This window comes from Columba livia, chromosome 22 (genome assembly GCF_036013475.1).
Source record: "Columba livia isolate bColLiv1 breed racing homer chromosome 22, bColLiv1.pat.W.v2, whole genome shotgun sequence".
NCBI lineage: Eukaryota > Metazoa > Chordata > Aves > Columbiformes > Columbidae > Columba > Columba livia.
Window position 1 is genome coordinate 5,678,604 of NC_088623.1, and position 17,503 is coordinate 5,696,106.

Here is a 17,503-nt window from a genome sequence, read left to right on the forward strand (position 1 = left end):
GGGCAGCAGCATCTCTGGGACACTCTTATTAACTGGGCACCCACATTAACAGGACCCCCTCCCCTCTAGGACACCCCCAGGGCATCTCCCTCCACTCCCACCCACACGGGGGTGCCAGCCCTGTTTGGGCAGCCCCGTGGGTGCTGCATCCCCGCGGAGCATCCCATGGGCAGCGGGTCCGGGTGCCCCCGCGGGTACCCCATATGTGGGGAGCACCCATCACCCCCTTGCCCCCCATGGTCTGAGCAGCCCCAGGCCTGGCTTAGCGCCTGCAGAGCCGGAAAACAGCTGTGGTTTGGAAAAAAAGAGCAAAATTGGAGTTTTCCTCCTCCGTGTGAATGAGACCGGGGGAAGGAGAAGTGGCTCCGGGTCCGGGGCAGCCCCGGGGAGCCGCTGCTCGACTTTCCACCCTGAGCTTTCGGGGGAGGATTTTATTGAGCTGATATAAACGATGCGGGGCACTTTTTAATTCCGGTTTCCTCCCGGCAACAGGCTTTGAAATGAGTCAGAAATCCAAAATAAAGCAAAAATAAGTTTAAAAATAAAGGGAAGCAAAGGCGAAACTCCCACCCACCGCCTCTTGTAAATAATTACGGTGCAGCTTGTGCCGGAGCCGCGGAGGCTGGAGCCAGCCCAGGCGCCCCGGGTGCTGTCCCGGGGACGGACCCTGCGGGGTTTTGGGGTGCTGGCGTCACCAAACCAAGGTCAGGTTGTGCTGGGATGCGTTCCCCGCTCCGCACCCCCGCAGGCGCTGTGCCAGGCGTCCGGCATCACTCCTAAGGCAGAAAAAGCCCCTGCGCCGGCTCCCAGCACCGAGCAGGATTTTGGCAGCGTGCTGGGGTTACTCAGGCTGGAGAGAAGGAGGAGATTTAACCCCTCCGGCCACCTCCACCGCGCCTCGCCGTGCCCAGGGGACCGGCGGTGACACCAGCATCCCCCCCCAGTGTGATACAACCGGCTGCTTGCCGTGCCCCCAAAATTTGGGGTGGTCCAGGCGGGCGTTTGGGAATAGCAGGGATGGTTTGGCCAGACACCGCAAACCCCTCCGGCCCACCCGCGGGGTTGCCAAATCTGACCCCAAAGCGGCAGCAGGGATGGGGCAGCTGCAGACCCCCCCAGTAAAACCACCTCCTCTGCGGTTCCCATCCCAGCGCCTCTTGCCAGCTCTTTAATTAACGAACATTATCAAAACGTCTCCTGGTTCGAGCGCCGCCGGCCCCACGGGTCGTGCGGCACCGTCGAGAAATGCTGTTTACAGCCCCAAAAAAATCCACCCCGCAACGGGTTTTGGCCGGAACGATGGGCTTACTCAGGCTGGACCGGAGCCGGCTCTTCCCAAGAGCCGAGCTTAACCCCTCTGGTCCAGCTTAAACGCCCCTTCCCGAGCCACTTCCTCCTGGTGCGGGGTCACCCTTGGGTGTCCCGCGGGGTGTGCCCCGGGACCTGCAGATCTTCCTTTTGGAGGTCTGGAGATGCAGCCGCCTGCATGCCGGGGCCGGGTGTATTGGGTCCTGCCCGGAGCAACAAGATGCTGCTTGAAAATTAAAAACAAAAGGGAGAAAGTTATAAATAACCAAAATAAATAGCCAAAAAAACCCCCAACACACACAAAAAAACATCAAAACCAGCTTCAAAGGCGATGGCGAGGGCTTCGAATGGAGCATCCTGGCTGGCAGAGCCCCCCAGGGCTGGGGGCTGCACTGCTCTGAAAGCCACAAGCAGGCTGCTTGGTTGCCTTATTTCATTCTATCTCTTTTATTTTATCTTATTTTTTATTTTATCTTATCTTTTTTATTTTATATTTTTATCTTATCTTATTTCTATTTATTTTATTTCAATGCAAGTTGACCTTTTCAAGCCAACCGCCCCGTTTCAGCACCCAGAGCCGTATGGTCCCTCTGGATGGGCTGGGGTGTCCCCAGGCCCGACCTGTAGGAACGAGATAAGGACTCAGCAAAACAAGTCGATTCAATGTGAATCACGCTAAAGCCATTTATTACAGAAACAAGTCTCCTTATATATGTAACTATATTCTAATCACGCGTCCACGCTCCAAGCATGGATTTGCTAAATGAGTATCGTGGGCTGTCCATGCGCTGGAGTCTCACTGATGAGGTGTCCGATGATTCACACCACGCCAGGACCCCGGTGATTGAGGAACGCCCCTCTCTCTCACAGCAGATTCTGTTCTCAGCTTCTCTAAGAGGCCTTGAGATTCCTTTGAGCCTGACTAATTCAGCAACAAATCTTTATCTATCAAAACCCCTCCACAGCGACCCGTCCCAGCTGCTGCCCCACGTTCACCCATCTCCGCTAGAGGACGCGATGGACACCCTGCACCACCTGGACCCCAACCCTGGTGACATCTCCACCTGCCAGACCCTGAGGTGGCTCATGGACCCCTTGGCCAAGGCATCTCCAACCAGACCAGAGAACACCGGGGAGGTCAAAATCTGCAGACGCCAGCTCAGACCCACCACGTCCCTCCAGGACCATCTGTGTCCCCCATGAGCAGTGATACAGGTCACTCTGTCACCCCAGGAAGCTGCTGGTAGCATCTGGGGGACATCAGACATCTCCCAGCTTTGTGGACTTGGCCTTCATCTCCTGCCTGTCCCTTAAAAGCCACTTGGGAGGCTGAACCAAGGACCAGGAGATGCTCAGATGGCAAAAATGACCCACGGGGGACATAGAGTCCCTTTGCCTTGCAGCTCCTCTTCTCCAGCTCTTGATGATGAGGGACCTGGGGACCCGTAGGGATGGATTATCTTCAAAACCATCAGTGAATCACGTAGGTTTGCTGCTCCCTTACCTTTGCCTCTTCCACCAGTGACACAGCCATCAAACACCTTCAAGTTTTGGTTGAGTTCACATTGAAGATGCCGCCTGAGGTTTCTGGATGGGAAGAGACCAGAGACATGCCAAAACAAAGGAAGAGTGTCCAGGCCTTCTGAGATTTGGAAATTCTTCTCCAAAAGCTTAGTTAGAGCAATTTTAGGACATGATCAACCCATTGCTGGCAGGTAAATGGTCTTGGACACTCATGGCATCCAGGCACACGTCCCTCCCAGTATCCGGCAGAAGCTGTACTGGGCTGAATGGGATGGGTGAGCCAAGAGTTCCTCCTCCCCGGCAGCTTCCCATGGGAGCCAAACAACAGGGAAGGTCGAACATTTCCCATCCCAATTATTCATCGATGGAATGACATTTTCTGGCAGGAAACAGACACATTTCAGGGAAAAAGGAGCCGTTCCTGCCCCAGTAAGCCCTGACTGTGTTGGTCTGGAAGTGGTGCTGAGGGACTTGGGGCACCCAGACGCTTGTCTCATATCTCCCATGGCATCTGGGACCATGGGCAAGTGTGGCAGATGCCACCTGATGGTAGGAGTTGGGATTCGGTTTAAAACACCTTGTAGTGCTCCTAATCCTGCCTCAATTCCCTCTTCCCAGCTATTTTGCAACCACATTTTATACAGCTCCCACCCCCGAGGCACCATGTTGAGGACACATCTGATGACACACAAGGAGCAACCCACCTCAACCGATGACATGGGAGGAGGAACCCCCCGCAACCGATGACATGTGAGGAGGAACCCACATCAACTGATGATGTGGGAAGAGGAACCCACCTCATCTGATGACATGTGAGGAGGAACCCACCTCAACTGATGACATGTGAGGAGGAACCCACCTCAACTGATGATGTGGGAAGAGGAACCCACCTCATCTGATGACATGTGAGGAGGAACCCACCTCAACTGATGATGTGGGAAGAGGAACCCACCTCATCTGATGACATGTGAGGAGGAACCCACCTCAACTGATGACATGTGAGGAGGAACCCACCTCAACTGATGACATGTGAGGAGGAACCCACCTCAACTGATGACATGTGAGGAGGAACCCACCTCAACTGATGATATGTGAAGAGGAACCCCCCACAACCAATGACATTTGAGGAGGAACCCACCACAACTGATGATATGTGATGAAGAGCCCACCCCACCTAATGCCCAAAGAACCTCCTGCCATGGTTTCCCCCTGCAGCTCATGCTTCATCTCCCCCTGCCCCATGCAGCCAGTGCCTGCTTGCCCTTTCACAATTTCCTCCGGAGCTTCTCCATCAAGCGCGGCACACGAACCCGTGCTCGGTGGCACGCTCCTCGCCTGTCCCCAGCCAGGGACCTCGTTGGTGGCTCCCAAATCAATCCCACCGCCCACGAGGTCTCTGGGAGCCTTGACTCAGCAACTTGGGAAGGGAACGGCTCATCACACCCCCCGACCAGCTCAGCATCATGTGCTGCTGTCACCCGTGTGCCACCTTGTTCACCGCCCACCCTGGAAAGATGAGGCTGGAAAGGTCTTTTCCCTGGAAACACTATCGGTTGTGCCGCTTGACTCCATCCTCATCATCATCATGCTCCTCATCATCATCTTCCTCATGGTGGCCCCAGACTTGATGTGTAAAGGCAAATCTCACGGCATCGGTCCATGGGAATGGGTTTGGGTTCCCAACCATCTCCATCTGCTCCCACCCAGCAACCACAGCGTGGGAAACACCGACCGGCACCTCTGAAGCCTCCAGGATTTCACAGCAGCTGTCACCTGCTCATTTGCATGGCCTCATCACCTCTAATTAAACCCTTTCGGTCCTCACCACCTCTGGAATTCCCCGGGATGTGGCTGGGATGTGGTACTGGGATGGGAGACGGTGGGGAGCAAAGCAGGACAGGTCCCACACAAACAGGGTTGGCCATGGGGACACCGCTTTTCCCTCTTCACCCCAAAAGCAAGATGCTTTTCCCATGTGTGTGGCCCAAGCCGTGGGACCGGCTGCTTCTCGGGATGTAAAATATCACCCTCTGGAAATGAGAGAGGGAAAAGAACTGATCAGCAGCAGGTTGAAAAGCGGAGGAGGCGGCTTGTTTCTGGGGTGCTGCTTCTGCAAACCCTCAGGGGTGTCACCGGGGGGAGTTTTGCAAATCTGACAGGCTAGAAAAGCCCCAGAGATTTCACCCTGTTCCTCCGAAGAGATGGGACCCAGCGGCAAAACCGGGAAAACCCGCAGCAAGGGGGACCAGGACGCCCCATGGGGCACGGGGTTCGGGGCTGGCACCCCCAGGGGACTTTGGGTGATGCCAAGAGCATTCCCAAGGGAGTGAAAGGTTTGGTGGGGACACCGAGATGGGACCTCCGGGGGTGGTAGAGCGGGAAACGCAGCCCCCAGAGAGTCCCCATGGCAAAGGGACCCACAGGGTGACAGGGACCCCACATGGTGACAGGGACCTTGCAATGGCTCCCAGGGCTGCACCAACTCCCCAATGTCACCCCAAATCAGCACCCAAGCCTAGTCGCCGTGATGGTTGGGACATCAGCTTGTCACCGTCACCACCAAAGAGACCCCACGGAGGACTTGTGGGTTTGGGCATCACCAAAGGGACATCCCAACCCTGGGGGCTGTGACACGCTGTCCTGTTCCTCCAGCCTGGGGGAGAACAACCCGACACAACTTCCCAGCTCCCGAGGGGTTAAACCGTCCCCACATGTCCCCAGAATGACGGGGAGCTGCTGGTCCCCAGCAATTAGGCGGCAGGTCCGGGTACACCGCGGTCCGCCCCGCGCTCGGCCTCGGTGACGTGGGGACGGATCCCGGCTGGCCGGCGGTTTGTGCCGCTGGCCGGCGCCCAGAGCCACAGCTGCCACCGCGGCCCCGGTGGCACCTGGCCGGGAGTGATGTGTCACCGGGAATTCCAGGAATTGGTGGCCCCAAAGTCCCCCGCCCCGCCTGGGCACCCCCAAATCTGCACCAGCCCCGGGTTGTCCCTGGAGGTGGGGGCTGATCCTGTCCCCATGGGGCATCCAGCTGTGTCCCCAAGGCTGTCTCCTTGGTGGGTCAGGGTCCCTTGCAGCAGCTTTACAGGGAGTGCAGGATGGGGCCATTTTTCTCCCCAGAATTGCTGCGTTTTGGGGCAAATTCACTGATTTTGACACTGGGGGTTTCTAAACCCGAAACAGCAAAAGGCTTTGGCGTCACCCTGGGCTCTTCCCAAGGGAGTTGGTGGCCCCTGGGGACTTCCCGAGCCTGGGAAGGGCGAGGAGGGACACAGCAGCTGTGGGGCTGCGCAGGGAGGTGTCACCTCTGGCCAGGAATGGAGAGGAAAAAAGATAAAAATAAGATGATTTTATATTTCTGCAGCTGGCGCCATTCCCAGTTTACCCAGTGGGGTGACTGGGAGGAGCTGGGAGGGGTGGGGCGAGCGCCCTGTCCCCGTGGAGGGTGCGACATGGATGGGACGGTCCTGCCCGTGCCCTGGGTGCTGCCGGGGGATGGGGGTCAAACCCACCCCCCACCCACGGGTGCCACAAAGAGCCGGATTCCTCCCGCCCGACAGCGCTTGTGTCCCCCCACCCCAAGAAGTGTCACCCAAATGTCCCCAGTGCCAGGGACCCTGGTGTGGTCGGCGGTGCCAGCAGGACCTGGGGTGGCACCTGGGGTACATCTGGGGCCCTTTATATGAGAGGCTTCACATCTGGGGGCGTGTCACCCATCTGGGGACAAGGGCGACGTGCGGACGTGCTGCCCCCCGGTGGCCGCGGGGGGACTGCACCCGGCCCCTCCCTGAAATGGGGAAACTGAGGCACGACCCCAGCCCCGACACCCCCTCCCCGCTCCCTGGGGTCGGTTCCCAGCTCCCCCCACCTTGTCCCCTCGGTTCTGCTCGTACTTGTGCACCCACGGTCCCCAAACACCCCAGAAGGGGTGTCATCGCCTGCGCTGGGTGACACGCTGGGGTGCAGGATGGTCCCTCTGCAGTGGGGACAGTTTGGCCCAAAAACCTGCAAAGAAAATAGAGAGAAGGGGTCAGTCCGGGACGGGGGGGGGGCACAGATGGCACTCCATGCAGCCAACAACACCCTTGGGGACACAGTGACCCCAGCTGACCCATCACCCCCCTCAAGCTGCACCAGGACAAGCCCAGAGAAGCCAAAAGGCTCAAAATGAGCCCAAAAGGCTCAAAATGACCCCAAACCCCACCTCGCTGTGCTGGGCAGGGAGGGCCAGTGGATCACCCTGGTCCCATGGACATGGCCCCCAGCGTCCCCCAGCTGCAGAGACAAAGGGGACAGAGCTGTCCCTGATGCTCCTGTGGTTACCAAGGACTGATCCAGCAAAGGGGACCCTGTGGGACAGGGCAGGACACCCAAGGTGACCCCAGGGTGCTGGGGACAGTGACCCTGCTGCCACCAGCCTTAACCCACCCAGATCCATCTCCTTCCGTGTCACAAACCACGCTGGAACGGTTGTCCCGGCAGAGTTTCGGGGCGAGACGGGGTCACCCGCCGGGCACGGGGACAGAGGGTGGGTGCTGCCACGCGGGATGTCACCAAAGCTCAGCTCCGGGTGGGGACCAGGCTGGCCTTGGCGGCGGGGTCCCACCTGGGTGCTGTCCCACGTGGGTGCACCCAAGGCCACCAAGCCCTGCTGCAGGGTGGGCACCCCGGGGCGAGGCGGGTGGTGGCGGCTGTGGCAGGTGTCTGTCCCCCCTCCCTGTCCCTGTCCCCCGCCCTGCCTCAAAGCAGCCACCACGGGGCAAAGAGCAGGCGGGTGCGGTGCCGACGTCAAGCCCTTGTCCCCACCTGTGCCACCCTGCCCTGCGCACTCCCAGCCTGGGCGGCCGAGCCAGCAGCACAGGGACTGGGGTGAGCGGGGGGACACGGGTGTCCCCCAGGACAGGGACCCCATCTAGTGACACAGGGGGGTTGGCTCCAGCCACTGGGTGAATCCCCCAGGGCTGGGATGGGACAGGATGGCTGGAGAGGGGTGGGCAGGGGGGTCCTGCAGGGGATGTCACCCTCCTGGAAGGGGGGGATGGCACAGGAGGTGGTTGGGAACACACTGGGCGTGACATAAGGACCATGTCCATCCAGGACCCCGGCAAGATGGGAGACCCCTTCGGCCGCTGGAGCAGCTCCCTGGCCCGGTGAGTACCCAGCGGGGGGGTGGTGTCCCCACCTGTGGGACCCCCAAGGGCTGGGTGGGGACAGGGGACCACGTGCAGGCACGAATGTCCACCTGTCCATCCATCCAGGAGTGAATATGACGACAGCTCTGCACCACGACACCCCAATAACTTCTCCCGCCCCAGCGGGAAAAGCATCTACAGTGAGTTACCGGCTGCACCCCAAACCCCCCTGCTCCTGTCCCCACCCTGTCCCTGTCCCCTGACCCCGTGTGTCCCTCAGACCAGCGCAAGGACTACGTCCAGAACCTGCTCAAACCCCAAAGTGATTTCCAGCACCACGTCGAGGTAGGAGCCCCCAAACCACCCCGAGTCCCCCCCAAACTTACCAGAGCGGTCCTAGTTTGCCAAGCATGGCAGCGGGTGACCCGGTGACACCGGCACCGTGTCCCCCCAGCACCTGCTGACATTGCGGCTGGAGCGGGACCTGCGCAGCGCCGAGGACTGTCTGGCACGGCTCAAGCTGCTGGACGCCCAGGGCAAAGTCTGGGGACAGAACATCATCCTGCATGTCAGGGACCAGGAGCTGGTGCTGAGGGATGTGGAGAGCAAGGTACCCCCTGGCCATGGCACCCCAAAAAGCCTGGTGCCCCCCAAAACCTGTACCACCCAGTCATGTCACCCAGCTTGGCCATGGCACCCACTGCAGACCCAGCACCCCAGTAAATCTGGTGTTCCCCCAGCTCTGGCACCCCCCCCGCAATGGCTCTTGCACGCCCTTGGCCCCAACACCCGCTCCAGCCATGGCACCCCATTAATCCTGCTACACCCCCCATCTTTGCACCCCTATAAACCTGGCACCCCCTTGGCCCTGGCACCAACCACAAGCCTTGCACCCCAATAACACTGGCACCCCCATAACCACCAACAACCCTTGTACCCCCATAACCCCACTACCTCCCAACCCTTACACCCCTACAAGCCTGGTACCCCAAACCTTACCCATAACCCCCCCCAAAACCTGCTATTGCACACAATCCTCCCACCCCCCATTAACCCTTCCAAACCTACAAGCCCCCATGCCCTTGCCCCCTCTAATCATGCACCCCCTTAGCCCTTTACCCCTCCCGGCCATTCTGGGGGGGCTGAGCACCCCGTGTCCCCCCGGCAGGAGGAGCTGGACGTTTACCCGCTGGGCAGCGTCCAGGGCTGCTCGGCCGCGCTGGACACCTGCAGCTACGACTCGGTGTTGACCATCAGCGTGCAGGAGCGCAGCCCCCCCGGCAGCAGCGTCCTGCTCTTCCAGTGCGAGCAGCCGGGGGTGAGTCCTGGGGTGGGCGGGGGGCAGCACCCCGGGGTTTGGGGGGTTGATGGTGGTGGTTCTGTGCAGGCAGAGATGCTGAGGAGCAGCCTGGAGAAGGTGCTGAAGCAGCAGAAGGAGGAGCAGAGGGGTCACTATGGGCACAGGTAAGGGGGGGTACGTGGTTCTTCACCCTCTCCCTGGAGACAGCCAGGCCTGCTCCCCCCACAGTGCGCCCCCCTAAGCTTGGGGGGGTAATTCCATGCTGCCCCTGTGTCCCCCAAAGGTCCCACCCCATGGGTACAGCCCCTGTTCTGCCTGCTCCCTTCCAGTGATCCCCCCACCCTCCTGGAGGGGCTCCCTCCCGCTTTTAGCCCAGTACCCCATCCCTGTGCTCAGCCCCCCCTCCTACCCCATCCCCATGGGCACAGAGCCCCCCCCACACCCCTATACCCACTTCCCACCCCCGTAGCCCATCTCTGGACTTAAGCCCCCCGATCCCTATGGGGACAGGCCCCCTGCACCCCCGTACCCCTTCCCCAGGCTCAGCACCCCACCTGACCCCCTCCCCACCCCTGCAGGGCCCAGAGCAGCCTGGACACACCGCTCAGCCTGCCCGCCCCGTACTACACGGCCCCGGAGCGCTGGGCAGAGACCCCCAAGCCCGACCTCCCCGCGCCCCCCCAGCGTGGGCTGCCCCCCTCCGACTACAGTGAGTCACAGCGGGGGGGTGGTGTGCCTCAGTTTCCCCCAAAGTGGGAGTGGGGTGAGGCGGAGCAGAGCTGGGACCCTCTGCTGTCACCAGGCTTCCAGGACACCCTGACGTCACGGATCAGGTCCCCAGGCCGGGTCATCCCCGAGGTGGACCGAGATGTTGTAAGTCCCATCCCACACATCCTTGGATGGGGACACCCCCAGCACCCCCCCCGCCACCGGCACCCACCGGGTCCCATCCTGGCCATCTCCATCCAGGAGATCCTCAACCACGTGCTGGATGAGCTGGACCTCTTCGTCAGCCGCCTGAAGGCAGCGCTGGGCTTGGCCAACACCAATGTGAAGAAGAAGAAGAAGAAGAAAGGTGGTGAGGGGGGGAAATGTGCCATTGGTTGGGGGCTGGGGGGTCATCCCGGTGCCAGCCCCCCCCATCTCTGCCCCTCCAGCTCTGCCCCCCCAGGGCGACTACGTGGACTTTTTCCAGAAGGTGAAATACACCCTCAACCTCATGGTGAGTCCCCTTGGGTTGGAGGTGACCCCAATGGCTTGGGGACATACCTGGCATGTCCCTGCCAGACTGGGGGCTGTGTGGGGATGGGGGGGCTCTGTGGGGACAGTGGGGGCTGCATGAGGACCCCTTTTCCCCTCCCCACGCAGGGCAGGACCTACCAGCACGTGAGTGAACCAACCCCCCCGGAGCTGCTGCACCTCATCTTCACCGCCCTCTCCTTCGTGAGTGCCCCCAAAAAGCCAGTCCCACCCCCCACCCCAGGGCTGAGCAGCACGGGGACCCCCCCCGCGGCATGTCCGGGTGTCACCCCGTGTCCCCCGCAGGTCCTGGCCCACAGCCCCAGCCCCAACCTGGCGCGGGAGGTGGAGGCGCCGCTGCTGGAGCCGGGGGCGGTGGAGCTGCTGGAGCGGACGCTGCACCCCGAGCACTACGGCACCTGGAAAACCCTCGGCCCTGCCTGGAACAGGAGCAGGTGGGGGTCCAGCCCCCCCTACACCATGGGGGGTTTGGCTTTGGGGTGCCCTACCACCACTCACTTGACTTACTCATCACAGGGCAGAGTACCCCAACGGCGAGGGGGTGCCCCCCTACACCCCCGTGTTCTCGGACGGGTGGCTGCCCCCCCCAGTGCAGCAGGTACAGCACAAGGGAGGGGACAGGATGCCTCAGTTTCCACAACTCCCTCTCGATGCTCACTCTGCTCCCCCACAGTCACCGGCCACCAGCTGGAGGGACAACCCCGACCAAGGGTGAGTGTCCCCATCGTCCCTTTGTGTGGCTGGGAGGCAGAACCCGATCCCCCCCGGGTGCTCACATCCCCCCTGCCATCCCCAGGCCCCCCCTCCCCGTGCAGGAGATGGCGCGAGTGCTGTATGAGTTCCAGGCCAGGAACCCGCAGGAGCTGAGCGTCAGGATGGGGGACACGCTGCAGGTACAAACTGGGGGTCTCCCCATGGGTGGCGTCCTGGAAGGGGGTGACAGCAGGGTGCTGGCCTCCCCACCCCATGTCACCACCCCCCATTAGGTCCTGGACCCGCAGAAGAAGTGGTGGCTCGTGCAGGACAGGCGGGGGGACAAGGGCTACGTCCCCAGCAACATCCTGGAGCCCCTGGGTCACGGAGGCAGGGGACACAGCAACAGCCAGGTGGGTGTCACCTCCCCCTGTCCTGTCACCAGGAGGGGGTGCCAGGGGACTACCCCTGTCCCCTCCTTTTGTCCCCAGCTTCAGGAGAGCCCCCCCAACCTGCACCCCGACTCCTCACCGGCGGAGGTGACAGCCTGGCTGAAGGACAAGGGCTTCCAGCGCATGTAGGTGACCCTGGAGCCCCCCGACCCCCAGGACTCCATTTTGAGGGGGGGCACACATACCTGGCTGACCATCTGTCTGTCCATCTGTCCGTCCCCAGCACGGTGCGGTGTCTGGGGGTGCTGACGGGGCAGCAGCTGCTGCAGATGAGCCCGGCGGAGCTGCAGGCCGTGTGTCCCGAGGAGTGGCGGCGCGTCCTCTTCAAGCTGTCCCCCATCAGGACATCCCTGGGGGTGAGGGACCCCCCCCAGCCCTGCACCCCCCCCTCCACACCCCAGCTCCATCCCCACCCCGAAAATTCTCATTGCCCTTCCCCTGCAGATGAGCCCCAGGGATTGAGCCACCAAGGCCACGCTGGCACCGTGTCCCCAACTGTCCCCACCATGGATGGAGCATCCCCAGCACCGCAGGACTGGGGGGGTTCACCCCACACACCCCCCCCAAGATGGAGAGCCACTCCTGGGAGGTTAGGGGACACATCTGCCCTAAAGCCACTGATGACACTTGGACCCCCCACCCAGGGAAACGCTCTGCCAGACCCCCCCACGGCAAAGTGGGGGGCAGGCAGCCCCACAGGGGCATGGGTGGGTACCGTGAGATGTGTGTGCACCCCACTAAATGTAAAGCAACCACTGTCGGAAATAAAGAGAGTGACAGCAGGGAGGACACCACAGTCCCTGTGTCACCTGTGGGCCAGCCCAGTGGGGCAGGGAGGGGGACAGGGAACAGAGCAGGGAGAGGGACACAGCGTGCCCCCCAGCAGCGCCCAGGGGACACCTCTGAGTCCGCATCCTGGGCAGCCCCTTGTGTCCTGGGGGGGGTGGTGGCAGCAAGGGGGGCCCAGGGGACAGGGCTGTCCCCAGCCCACCCAGCTCTGTGCCGCAGGACGGGCACCAAGCCCCCCCCCCACCTTTGCCAGCGCTGCCTCGTTACTGAGCAGGAATGTGCTAACGAGAAGGGAGGGGGCCCAGGGGAGCGAGGGGGCGCCCTGGGGACACTGCAGCCCTGAGCTTGTGTTCCCCCAAACCTGGCCAAGCCAGGGGGGTCCAGGGAGCACACAGCACTCGGGAGGGGGGTCAGGGTGCCACATCTAAAGTACTTTATTGTATTAGGGGCTGCATGTGGGTGGTGCCCCCCCACCCCGTGATGGAGGGTGCAGGGGGGCCAGGTCAGTCCGCCCCCCCTACTCCTTCTTGTTGCCCCACTTGGCCATCTTGTTGTTGATGGGCATCTTCTGGAACCGGCTGGACTTCATGTATGCGGCCACCTTCTCCAGGGCCTGGGGGGGCAAAGGGGGTGTCAGGGACCTGTCCCACCCTGTCCCCCCGCCCAGGGACCAGGATGGAGGGGTCCAGCTCACCCCAAAGCGCTCCATGAAGTCCTTGAGGTTCTTGAAGGGCTCCAGGCACTTGGGCTCGAAGATGCGGTTCTGCTCCAGCACGTCGAACATGAGGAAGTCCACGAAGGTGAGCTGGGGACACGGGGGGGACACGGTGAGGACAAACCCCCTCCCTGCCCCCCCAAGCCCCTCACCAGGTCCCACTTGTACCTTCTCCCCCGCAAACCACTTTCTGTCCCCCAAGAAGTTGGAGAAAAGCTTCAGCTTCCCTGGGAGCTGCTCCAGGTAACCCGGCTTGAGCTTCTCCTGCAGGAGAGACGGGAAGACTGGGGTGGGCACGCTGGTCCCCTCACCCCTGGGGACAGCACTGTCCCCACAGGGGTCCCCGACGTGGCAGGGGGGCCCCGTGGCACGGGGACACTCACAAAGTCGGGGTTGTAGCAGACCATCACCAGGCTCATGCGGAAATCCATGATCTGGTTCTCCAGCATGTCCACACGCAGCAGCTCCTCCTCCGTCTCACCGCCTGCGGGGGACAGCGCTGCTGGGGGGCACCCCAAAACACCGCCTAACCCCGACCAGGCCTAAGCCAGACCCAGCCTAACCCTGACTGCAACCCTACTCCAACTCTGCTCCCAATCCAAGGCCAAGTAACTCCAAGCCCATCCCAAATCCAAGCGGAAACCAACCCCAAATCTAAGCTCCACCCAACCCTACTCCAAGGCCAAGCCAAGCCCAGCCCAAGCCCCAGGCCAAGCTTCCGCAGTTCTCACACATCTTGTGCTTGCGGGCGATGTAGCGCAGGATGGCGTTGCTCTGCGTCAGCTTGGTGTTCCCATCGATGAAATAGGGGAGCTGGAGGGGACATCAAGGCGTGGGGACACTGGGGTATGGGGACACCGGGGCACCCCCACACCCCCCCAGCCTGGAGACCACCTACGTTGGGGAAGTCCAGCCCCAGCTTCTCCTTCTCGTTGATCCATTGGCTCTTGTCGTAGTCGGGAGCTGGAAGGAGAAGAGGGGGGAGCGTTGCGCGACGCCGTGTGCACCCCCAAAAGCCGGAAAGCTCAAGGATGACACGGGGGCCCCCCTGCCCCCTCTCACCTTCCCCGCAGCTGTAGAGCTTGTCCTCGTAGGGTGTCTCTGTGTACTCCAGGAGCAGGCGGATGGCGTGGGCGAGCTGGGGCGGCAGGGGCCGGTGAGACCCCCCCCAAAATACACGCACCCTCCCACCATGCCCCGCAATGTCCCCAGCCACGCCCCCGCGCAGGCACGGCGGACCCTACAACCCAGCTCTCCCCCAAGAGCCAGGGGAACCCCACGGGCCCCTCCACATGCACGGGGGACCCCCACATCCCCCCCCAAGACCACGGAGATCCCCACGACCCTCCCTCCACGTGCAGGGGGACTCCCCCGCCCAGAGCCGGGAAAACCCCACGGGACCCCCACAAGACGAGCGGGATGCCCAGGAAGGGGGGCGGGGGCTCTGTGGGGGTCAGGCCGCTGCCCCCCAGCAGAGGATCCCCAGGGAGGGGGGCGGGGGGCGGTACAGCCCCCCCAACTCACGCCGCGAATGTCCCAATAGCCCAAAACCGCCATGGCCGCGAGAGCCGATCTGCGCCACGCCCCCCTTCACGTGACATCCCGCGCCGGCGGCGGACCCGCCCTTTCCCAGGGGCGGGGCTTAGGGAAGTCTTAAAGAGACACGGGTCTGGGGGGGCATCGTTTGGACCCCACAGTGCGTATGGGGGTTCCCCTTATTCTGGGGGCTCTGCAGCCCCCCAGATGCACGGGAGGACCCCACAACCCACTGGGTGCCCCCAGTGTTTCTGTGACCACCACCCCCCCCCCCAGCTCCATGGGGGACACCCTTTCTGCCCTCCCGGAGTCTCACTATCCTGGGCCCCCCCTTGGACCCCCCAGTCTACATGGGGCGGTGATGGATGCCGTTTCTTTGGGGGGGGCGTGGGGGGAATGGCTTTCCCCCTTCTGGGGTGCAGGAGGGTCCAATACCCCCCCACACCCCTTACCTTTCCAAGAGGTACTCCCCCAAAATGAGGGATCCCCATGGCCCCCACCCTCCCCTGCATCCCACGGTAGCTCAATTCACTCCACACAACAGCCAGACAAGGGGCAGCCCCCAGGTTTATTCTGCAGGCGAGAGGCTGGGGGCGAAACGGGGGGGCACCCCCATTTACTCCTTGGTGTTGCCCCAACGCGCCGTGGGCCAGTAAATGGGGGTTCTGATGAAGCGCCCCGAGCGCATGTAGGCGGAGACCTTCTCCAGCGCCTGTGGGGGGAACAGGGACACCGGGGTGTCAGGGATGGGGACAGAGACATTGGGGTGCTGGGGATAGGGATGGGGACACAGGGGTCTTGGGGATGGAGACACTGGGGATTCAAGGATGGGGACACAGGGATGGCCAGGACAGGGACACTGGGGTGTCGGGGACGGGGTGGGTGACAACAGGGTGTCCCCAACATGTCCCCAGTCACCTCGAAGCGCTGCAGGAACTGGCCCAGGTTCCCCTGCAGCTCAGGACAGTCGGGGGCAAACATGCGCTGCTGGTCCAGCACATCGTACGCCAGAAAATCCACAAAGGTGATCTGGGGGGGACACAACACGGGGGGTCAGTCCCCACCGGGATACCCCCCAAAAACCCCCAGCACCCCCAACCTACCTTGTCCCTGACAAACCATTGCCGGGAGCCCAGGTACTGCGACAGCTTCTGCAGCTTCGCCGGCAGCTGCTCCAGGTAGCCCGGCTTCAGCTTCTCCTGGGGGGGCACAGCTGGGTTGGGGGCTGCTCCCCCCAACAAAATAACCCAGCACCCCAGGGGCACCACCCAGGCAAGGGGGGCACCCCAGCGCACACCCCGTGCTGGTTGTGGCTTCACCCCCCTTGTCCTCATGTCCCCAGCAGGGTTGGGGTCACCATCCTTGGGGTGGGGGGGCTCGGCCCCCATGTGCCCCACCCGGGGGTACTCACGAAGTCGGGGCTGTAGCAGAGCAGTATGAAGGACATCCGTAAATCCGTGATCTGGTTCTCCAGCAGGTCCACCTGCTGCCACTCCTCCTCGGTCTCACCGCCTGCGGGGGGACAACAGGGACATCAGCCCCCCCCCGGGGACACCCCCTCGGCGCTGTGCCCCCCCCGTGTCCCCCCAGCACTCACACATCTTGTGCTTGCGGGCGATGTAGCGCAGGATGGCGTTGCTCTGCGTCAGCTTGGTGTTCCCATCGATGAGATAGGGCAGCTGGAGGGGGGTGTCATGGGGGGGTCAGCCCTGTGCCCCCACATGCCCTCCTCCCTCTATTCCCCCCCCATCACATACGTTGGGGAAATCGAGGCCCAGTTTCTCCTTCTCGTTGGTCCACTCGGTCCGGTCAAAGTCAGGGGCTGGGGAGGGGGGAGAAATTAGGGGGGGCACCCCCAGATCCCCGTTTTGGCTCATTCATGGTGGGGGGGTGTGAGCAATGGGGGGGTTCCCACTGTACCCCGGGAGCAGCCACATGTCAGCCTAACCCCCCTAACCCCCCCGTTACACTGCGGACAGGTAAAGGACTTTGAGCGGGGGACAAGGTCCGCGGGGGGGAGGAGGCACACCGTTAATCCTGGTACCCCCCACCTTTGCACCCCTATAAACCTGGCACCCCCTTGGCCCTGGCACCAACCACAAGCCTTGCACCCCAATAACACTGTGACCCCCACAACCACCAACAACCCCTGTACCCCCATAACCCCGCTACCTCCCAACCCTTACACCCCTACAAGCCTGGTACCCCCAACCTTACCCATAACCCCCCCCCCAGACTCAGCACCCCCAAAACCTGCTATTACACACAATCCTCCCACCCCCCATTAACCCTCCCAGCCCCACAGCCCTACAAGCCACCTGACGGCTGCTCTTTCCCTTGCAAAATAGGGGGGTTCACCTCCCGTGACTCAGCACAAATGGGGCGGCGGACACGGGGCCGCCCCTGGGGACAGGGACACCCCGGGGGGACACCCCGCTCGCCCCTCTCACCTGGTCCCGGCCGGTACTTCCGCTCCTCGTAGGGGGTCCCCGTGTACTCCAGCAGCAGGCGGATGGGATTGGCCAGCTGGGGGGACATAGCAACCCCCCTTCAGCACCCCCCAATGTGGGACCCCCCCCAGCGGGGTGCTGCCCCCCCCCACACTCACCCCACGGACGTCCCAGTACCCCAGCGTGACCACCATCGCGCCACCAGCTCCGGCTCTGGACGCGGAAGCGAACGGGGCCACCCCCAGCACCCTCCCTGTCCCCGCCCCTGTCCCCTCCCCCCTGTCCCCCACCCCGGTCCCCTCCCGTCCCGTGGCGGGCGCAAGTGACACACCCCGTTCCCAAAT

The 17,503-nt window shown here is 62.4% G+C and overlaps 3 protein-coding genes and 1 long non-coding RNA gene across 4 annotated transcripts; 1 reads left to right on the top strand and 3 right to left on the bottom strand.

Annotated features, from left to right (window-relative positions):
- Positions 1 to 223: 223 nt before the first annotated feature.
- LOC135576053 (uncharacterized) lies at positions 224 to 10,708 on the bottom strand. The gene is made up of 5 exons (XR_010467645.1): positions 10,205 to 10,708; positions 9,151 to 9,384; positions 8,351 to 8,507; positions 2,813 to 6,837; positions 224 to 1,534 (listed from the first exon to the last, which is right to left on the bottom strand). It is a non-coding gene; the product is annotated as an uncharacterized LOC135576053 (long non-coding RNA).
- EPS8L3 (EPS8 signaling adaptor L3) lies at positions 7,933 to 12,450 on the top strand. Its single transcript, XM_065038860.1, has 17 exons — positions 7,933 to 7,982; positions 8,091 to 8,164; positions 8,245 to 8,309; positions 8,419 to 8,574; positions 9,133 to 9,282; positions 9,352 to 9,428; positions 9,843 to 10,137; positions 10,234 to 10,339; positions 10,422 to 10,486; positions 10,633 to 10,707; positions 10,810 to 10,958; positions 11,041 to 11,235; positions 11,321 to 11,417; positions 11,511 to 11,630; positions 11,709 to 11,794; positions 11,893 to 12,025; positions 12,114 to 12,450. The coding sequence occupies exons 1-17, from the start codon at positions 7,942 to 7,944 to the stop codon at positions 12,129 to 12,131; spliced, it is 1,902 nt and encodes a 633-aa protein (XP_064894932.1). The 5' UTR covers positions 7,933 to 7,941; the 3' UTR covers positions 12,132 to 12,450.
- Positions 12,451 to 12,868: 418 nt separating this feature from the next.
- LOC102096564 (glutathione S-transferase Mu 3-like) lies at positions 12,869 to 14,790 on the bottom strand. The gene is made up of 8 exons (XM_065038886.1): positions 14,698 to 14,790; positions 14,236 to 14,311; positions 14,072 to 14,136; positions 13,905 to 13,986; positions 13,557 to 13,657; positions 13,342 to 13,437; positions 13,153 to 13,263; positions 12,869 to 13,071 (listed from the first exon to the last, which is right to left on the bottom strand). The coding sequence occupies exons 1-8, from the start codon at positions 14,728 to 14,730 to the stop codon at positions 12,976 to 12,978; spliced, it is 660 nt and encodes a 219-aa protein (XP_064894958.1). The 5' UTR covers positions 14,731 to 14,790; the 3' UTR covers positions 12,869 to 12,975.
- Positions 14,791 to 15,252: 462 nt separating this feature from the next.
- Positions 15,253 to 17,446, bottom strand: LOC135576051 (glutathione S-transferase 2-like). Its single transcript, XM_065038885.1, has 8 exons — positions 17,318 to 17,446; positions 17,160 to 17,235; positions 16,467 to 16,531; positions 16,307 to 16,388; positions 16,121 to 16,221; positions 15,813 to 15,908; positions 15,628 to 15,738; positions 15,253 to 15,421 (listed from the first exon to the last, which is right to left on the bottom strand). Exons 1-8 carry the CDS (start codon positions 17,351 to 17,353, stop codon positions 15,326 to 15,328), a joined length of 663 nt encoding a protein of 220 aa, XP_064894957.1. The 5' UTR covers positions 17,354 to 17,446; the 3' UTR covers positions 15,253 to 15,325.
- Positions 17,447 to 17,503: the final 57 nt, after the last annotated feature.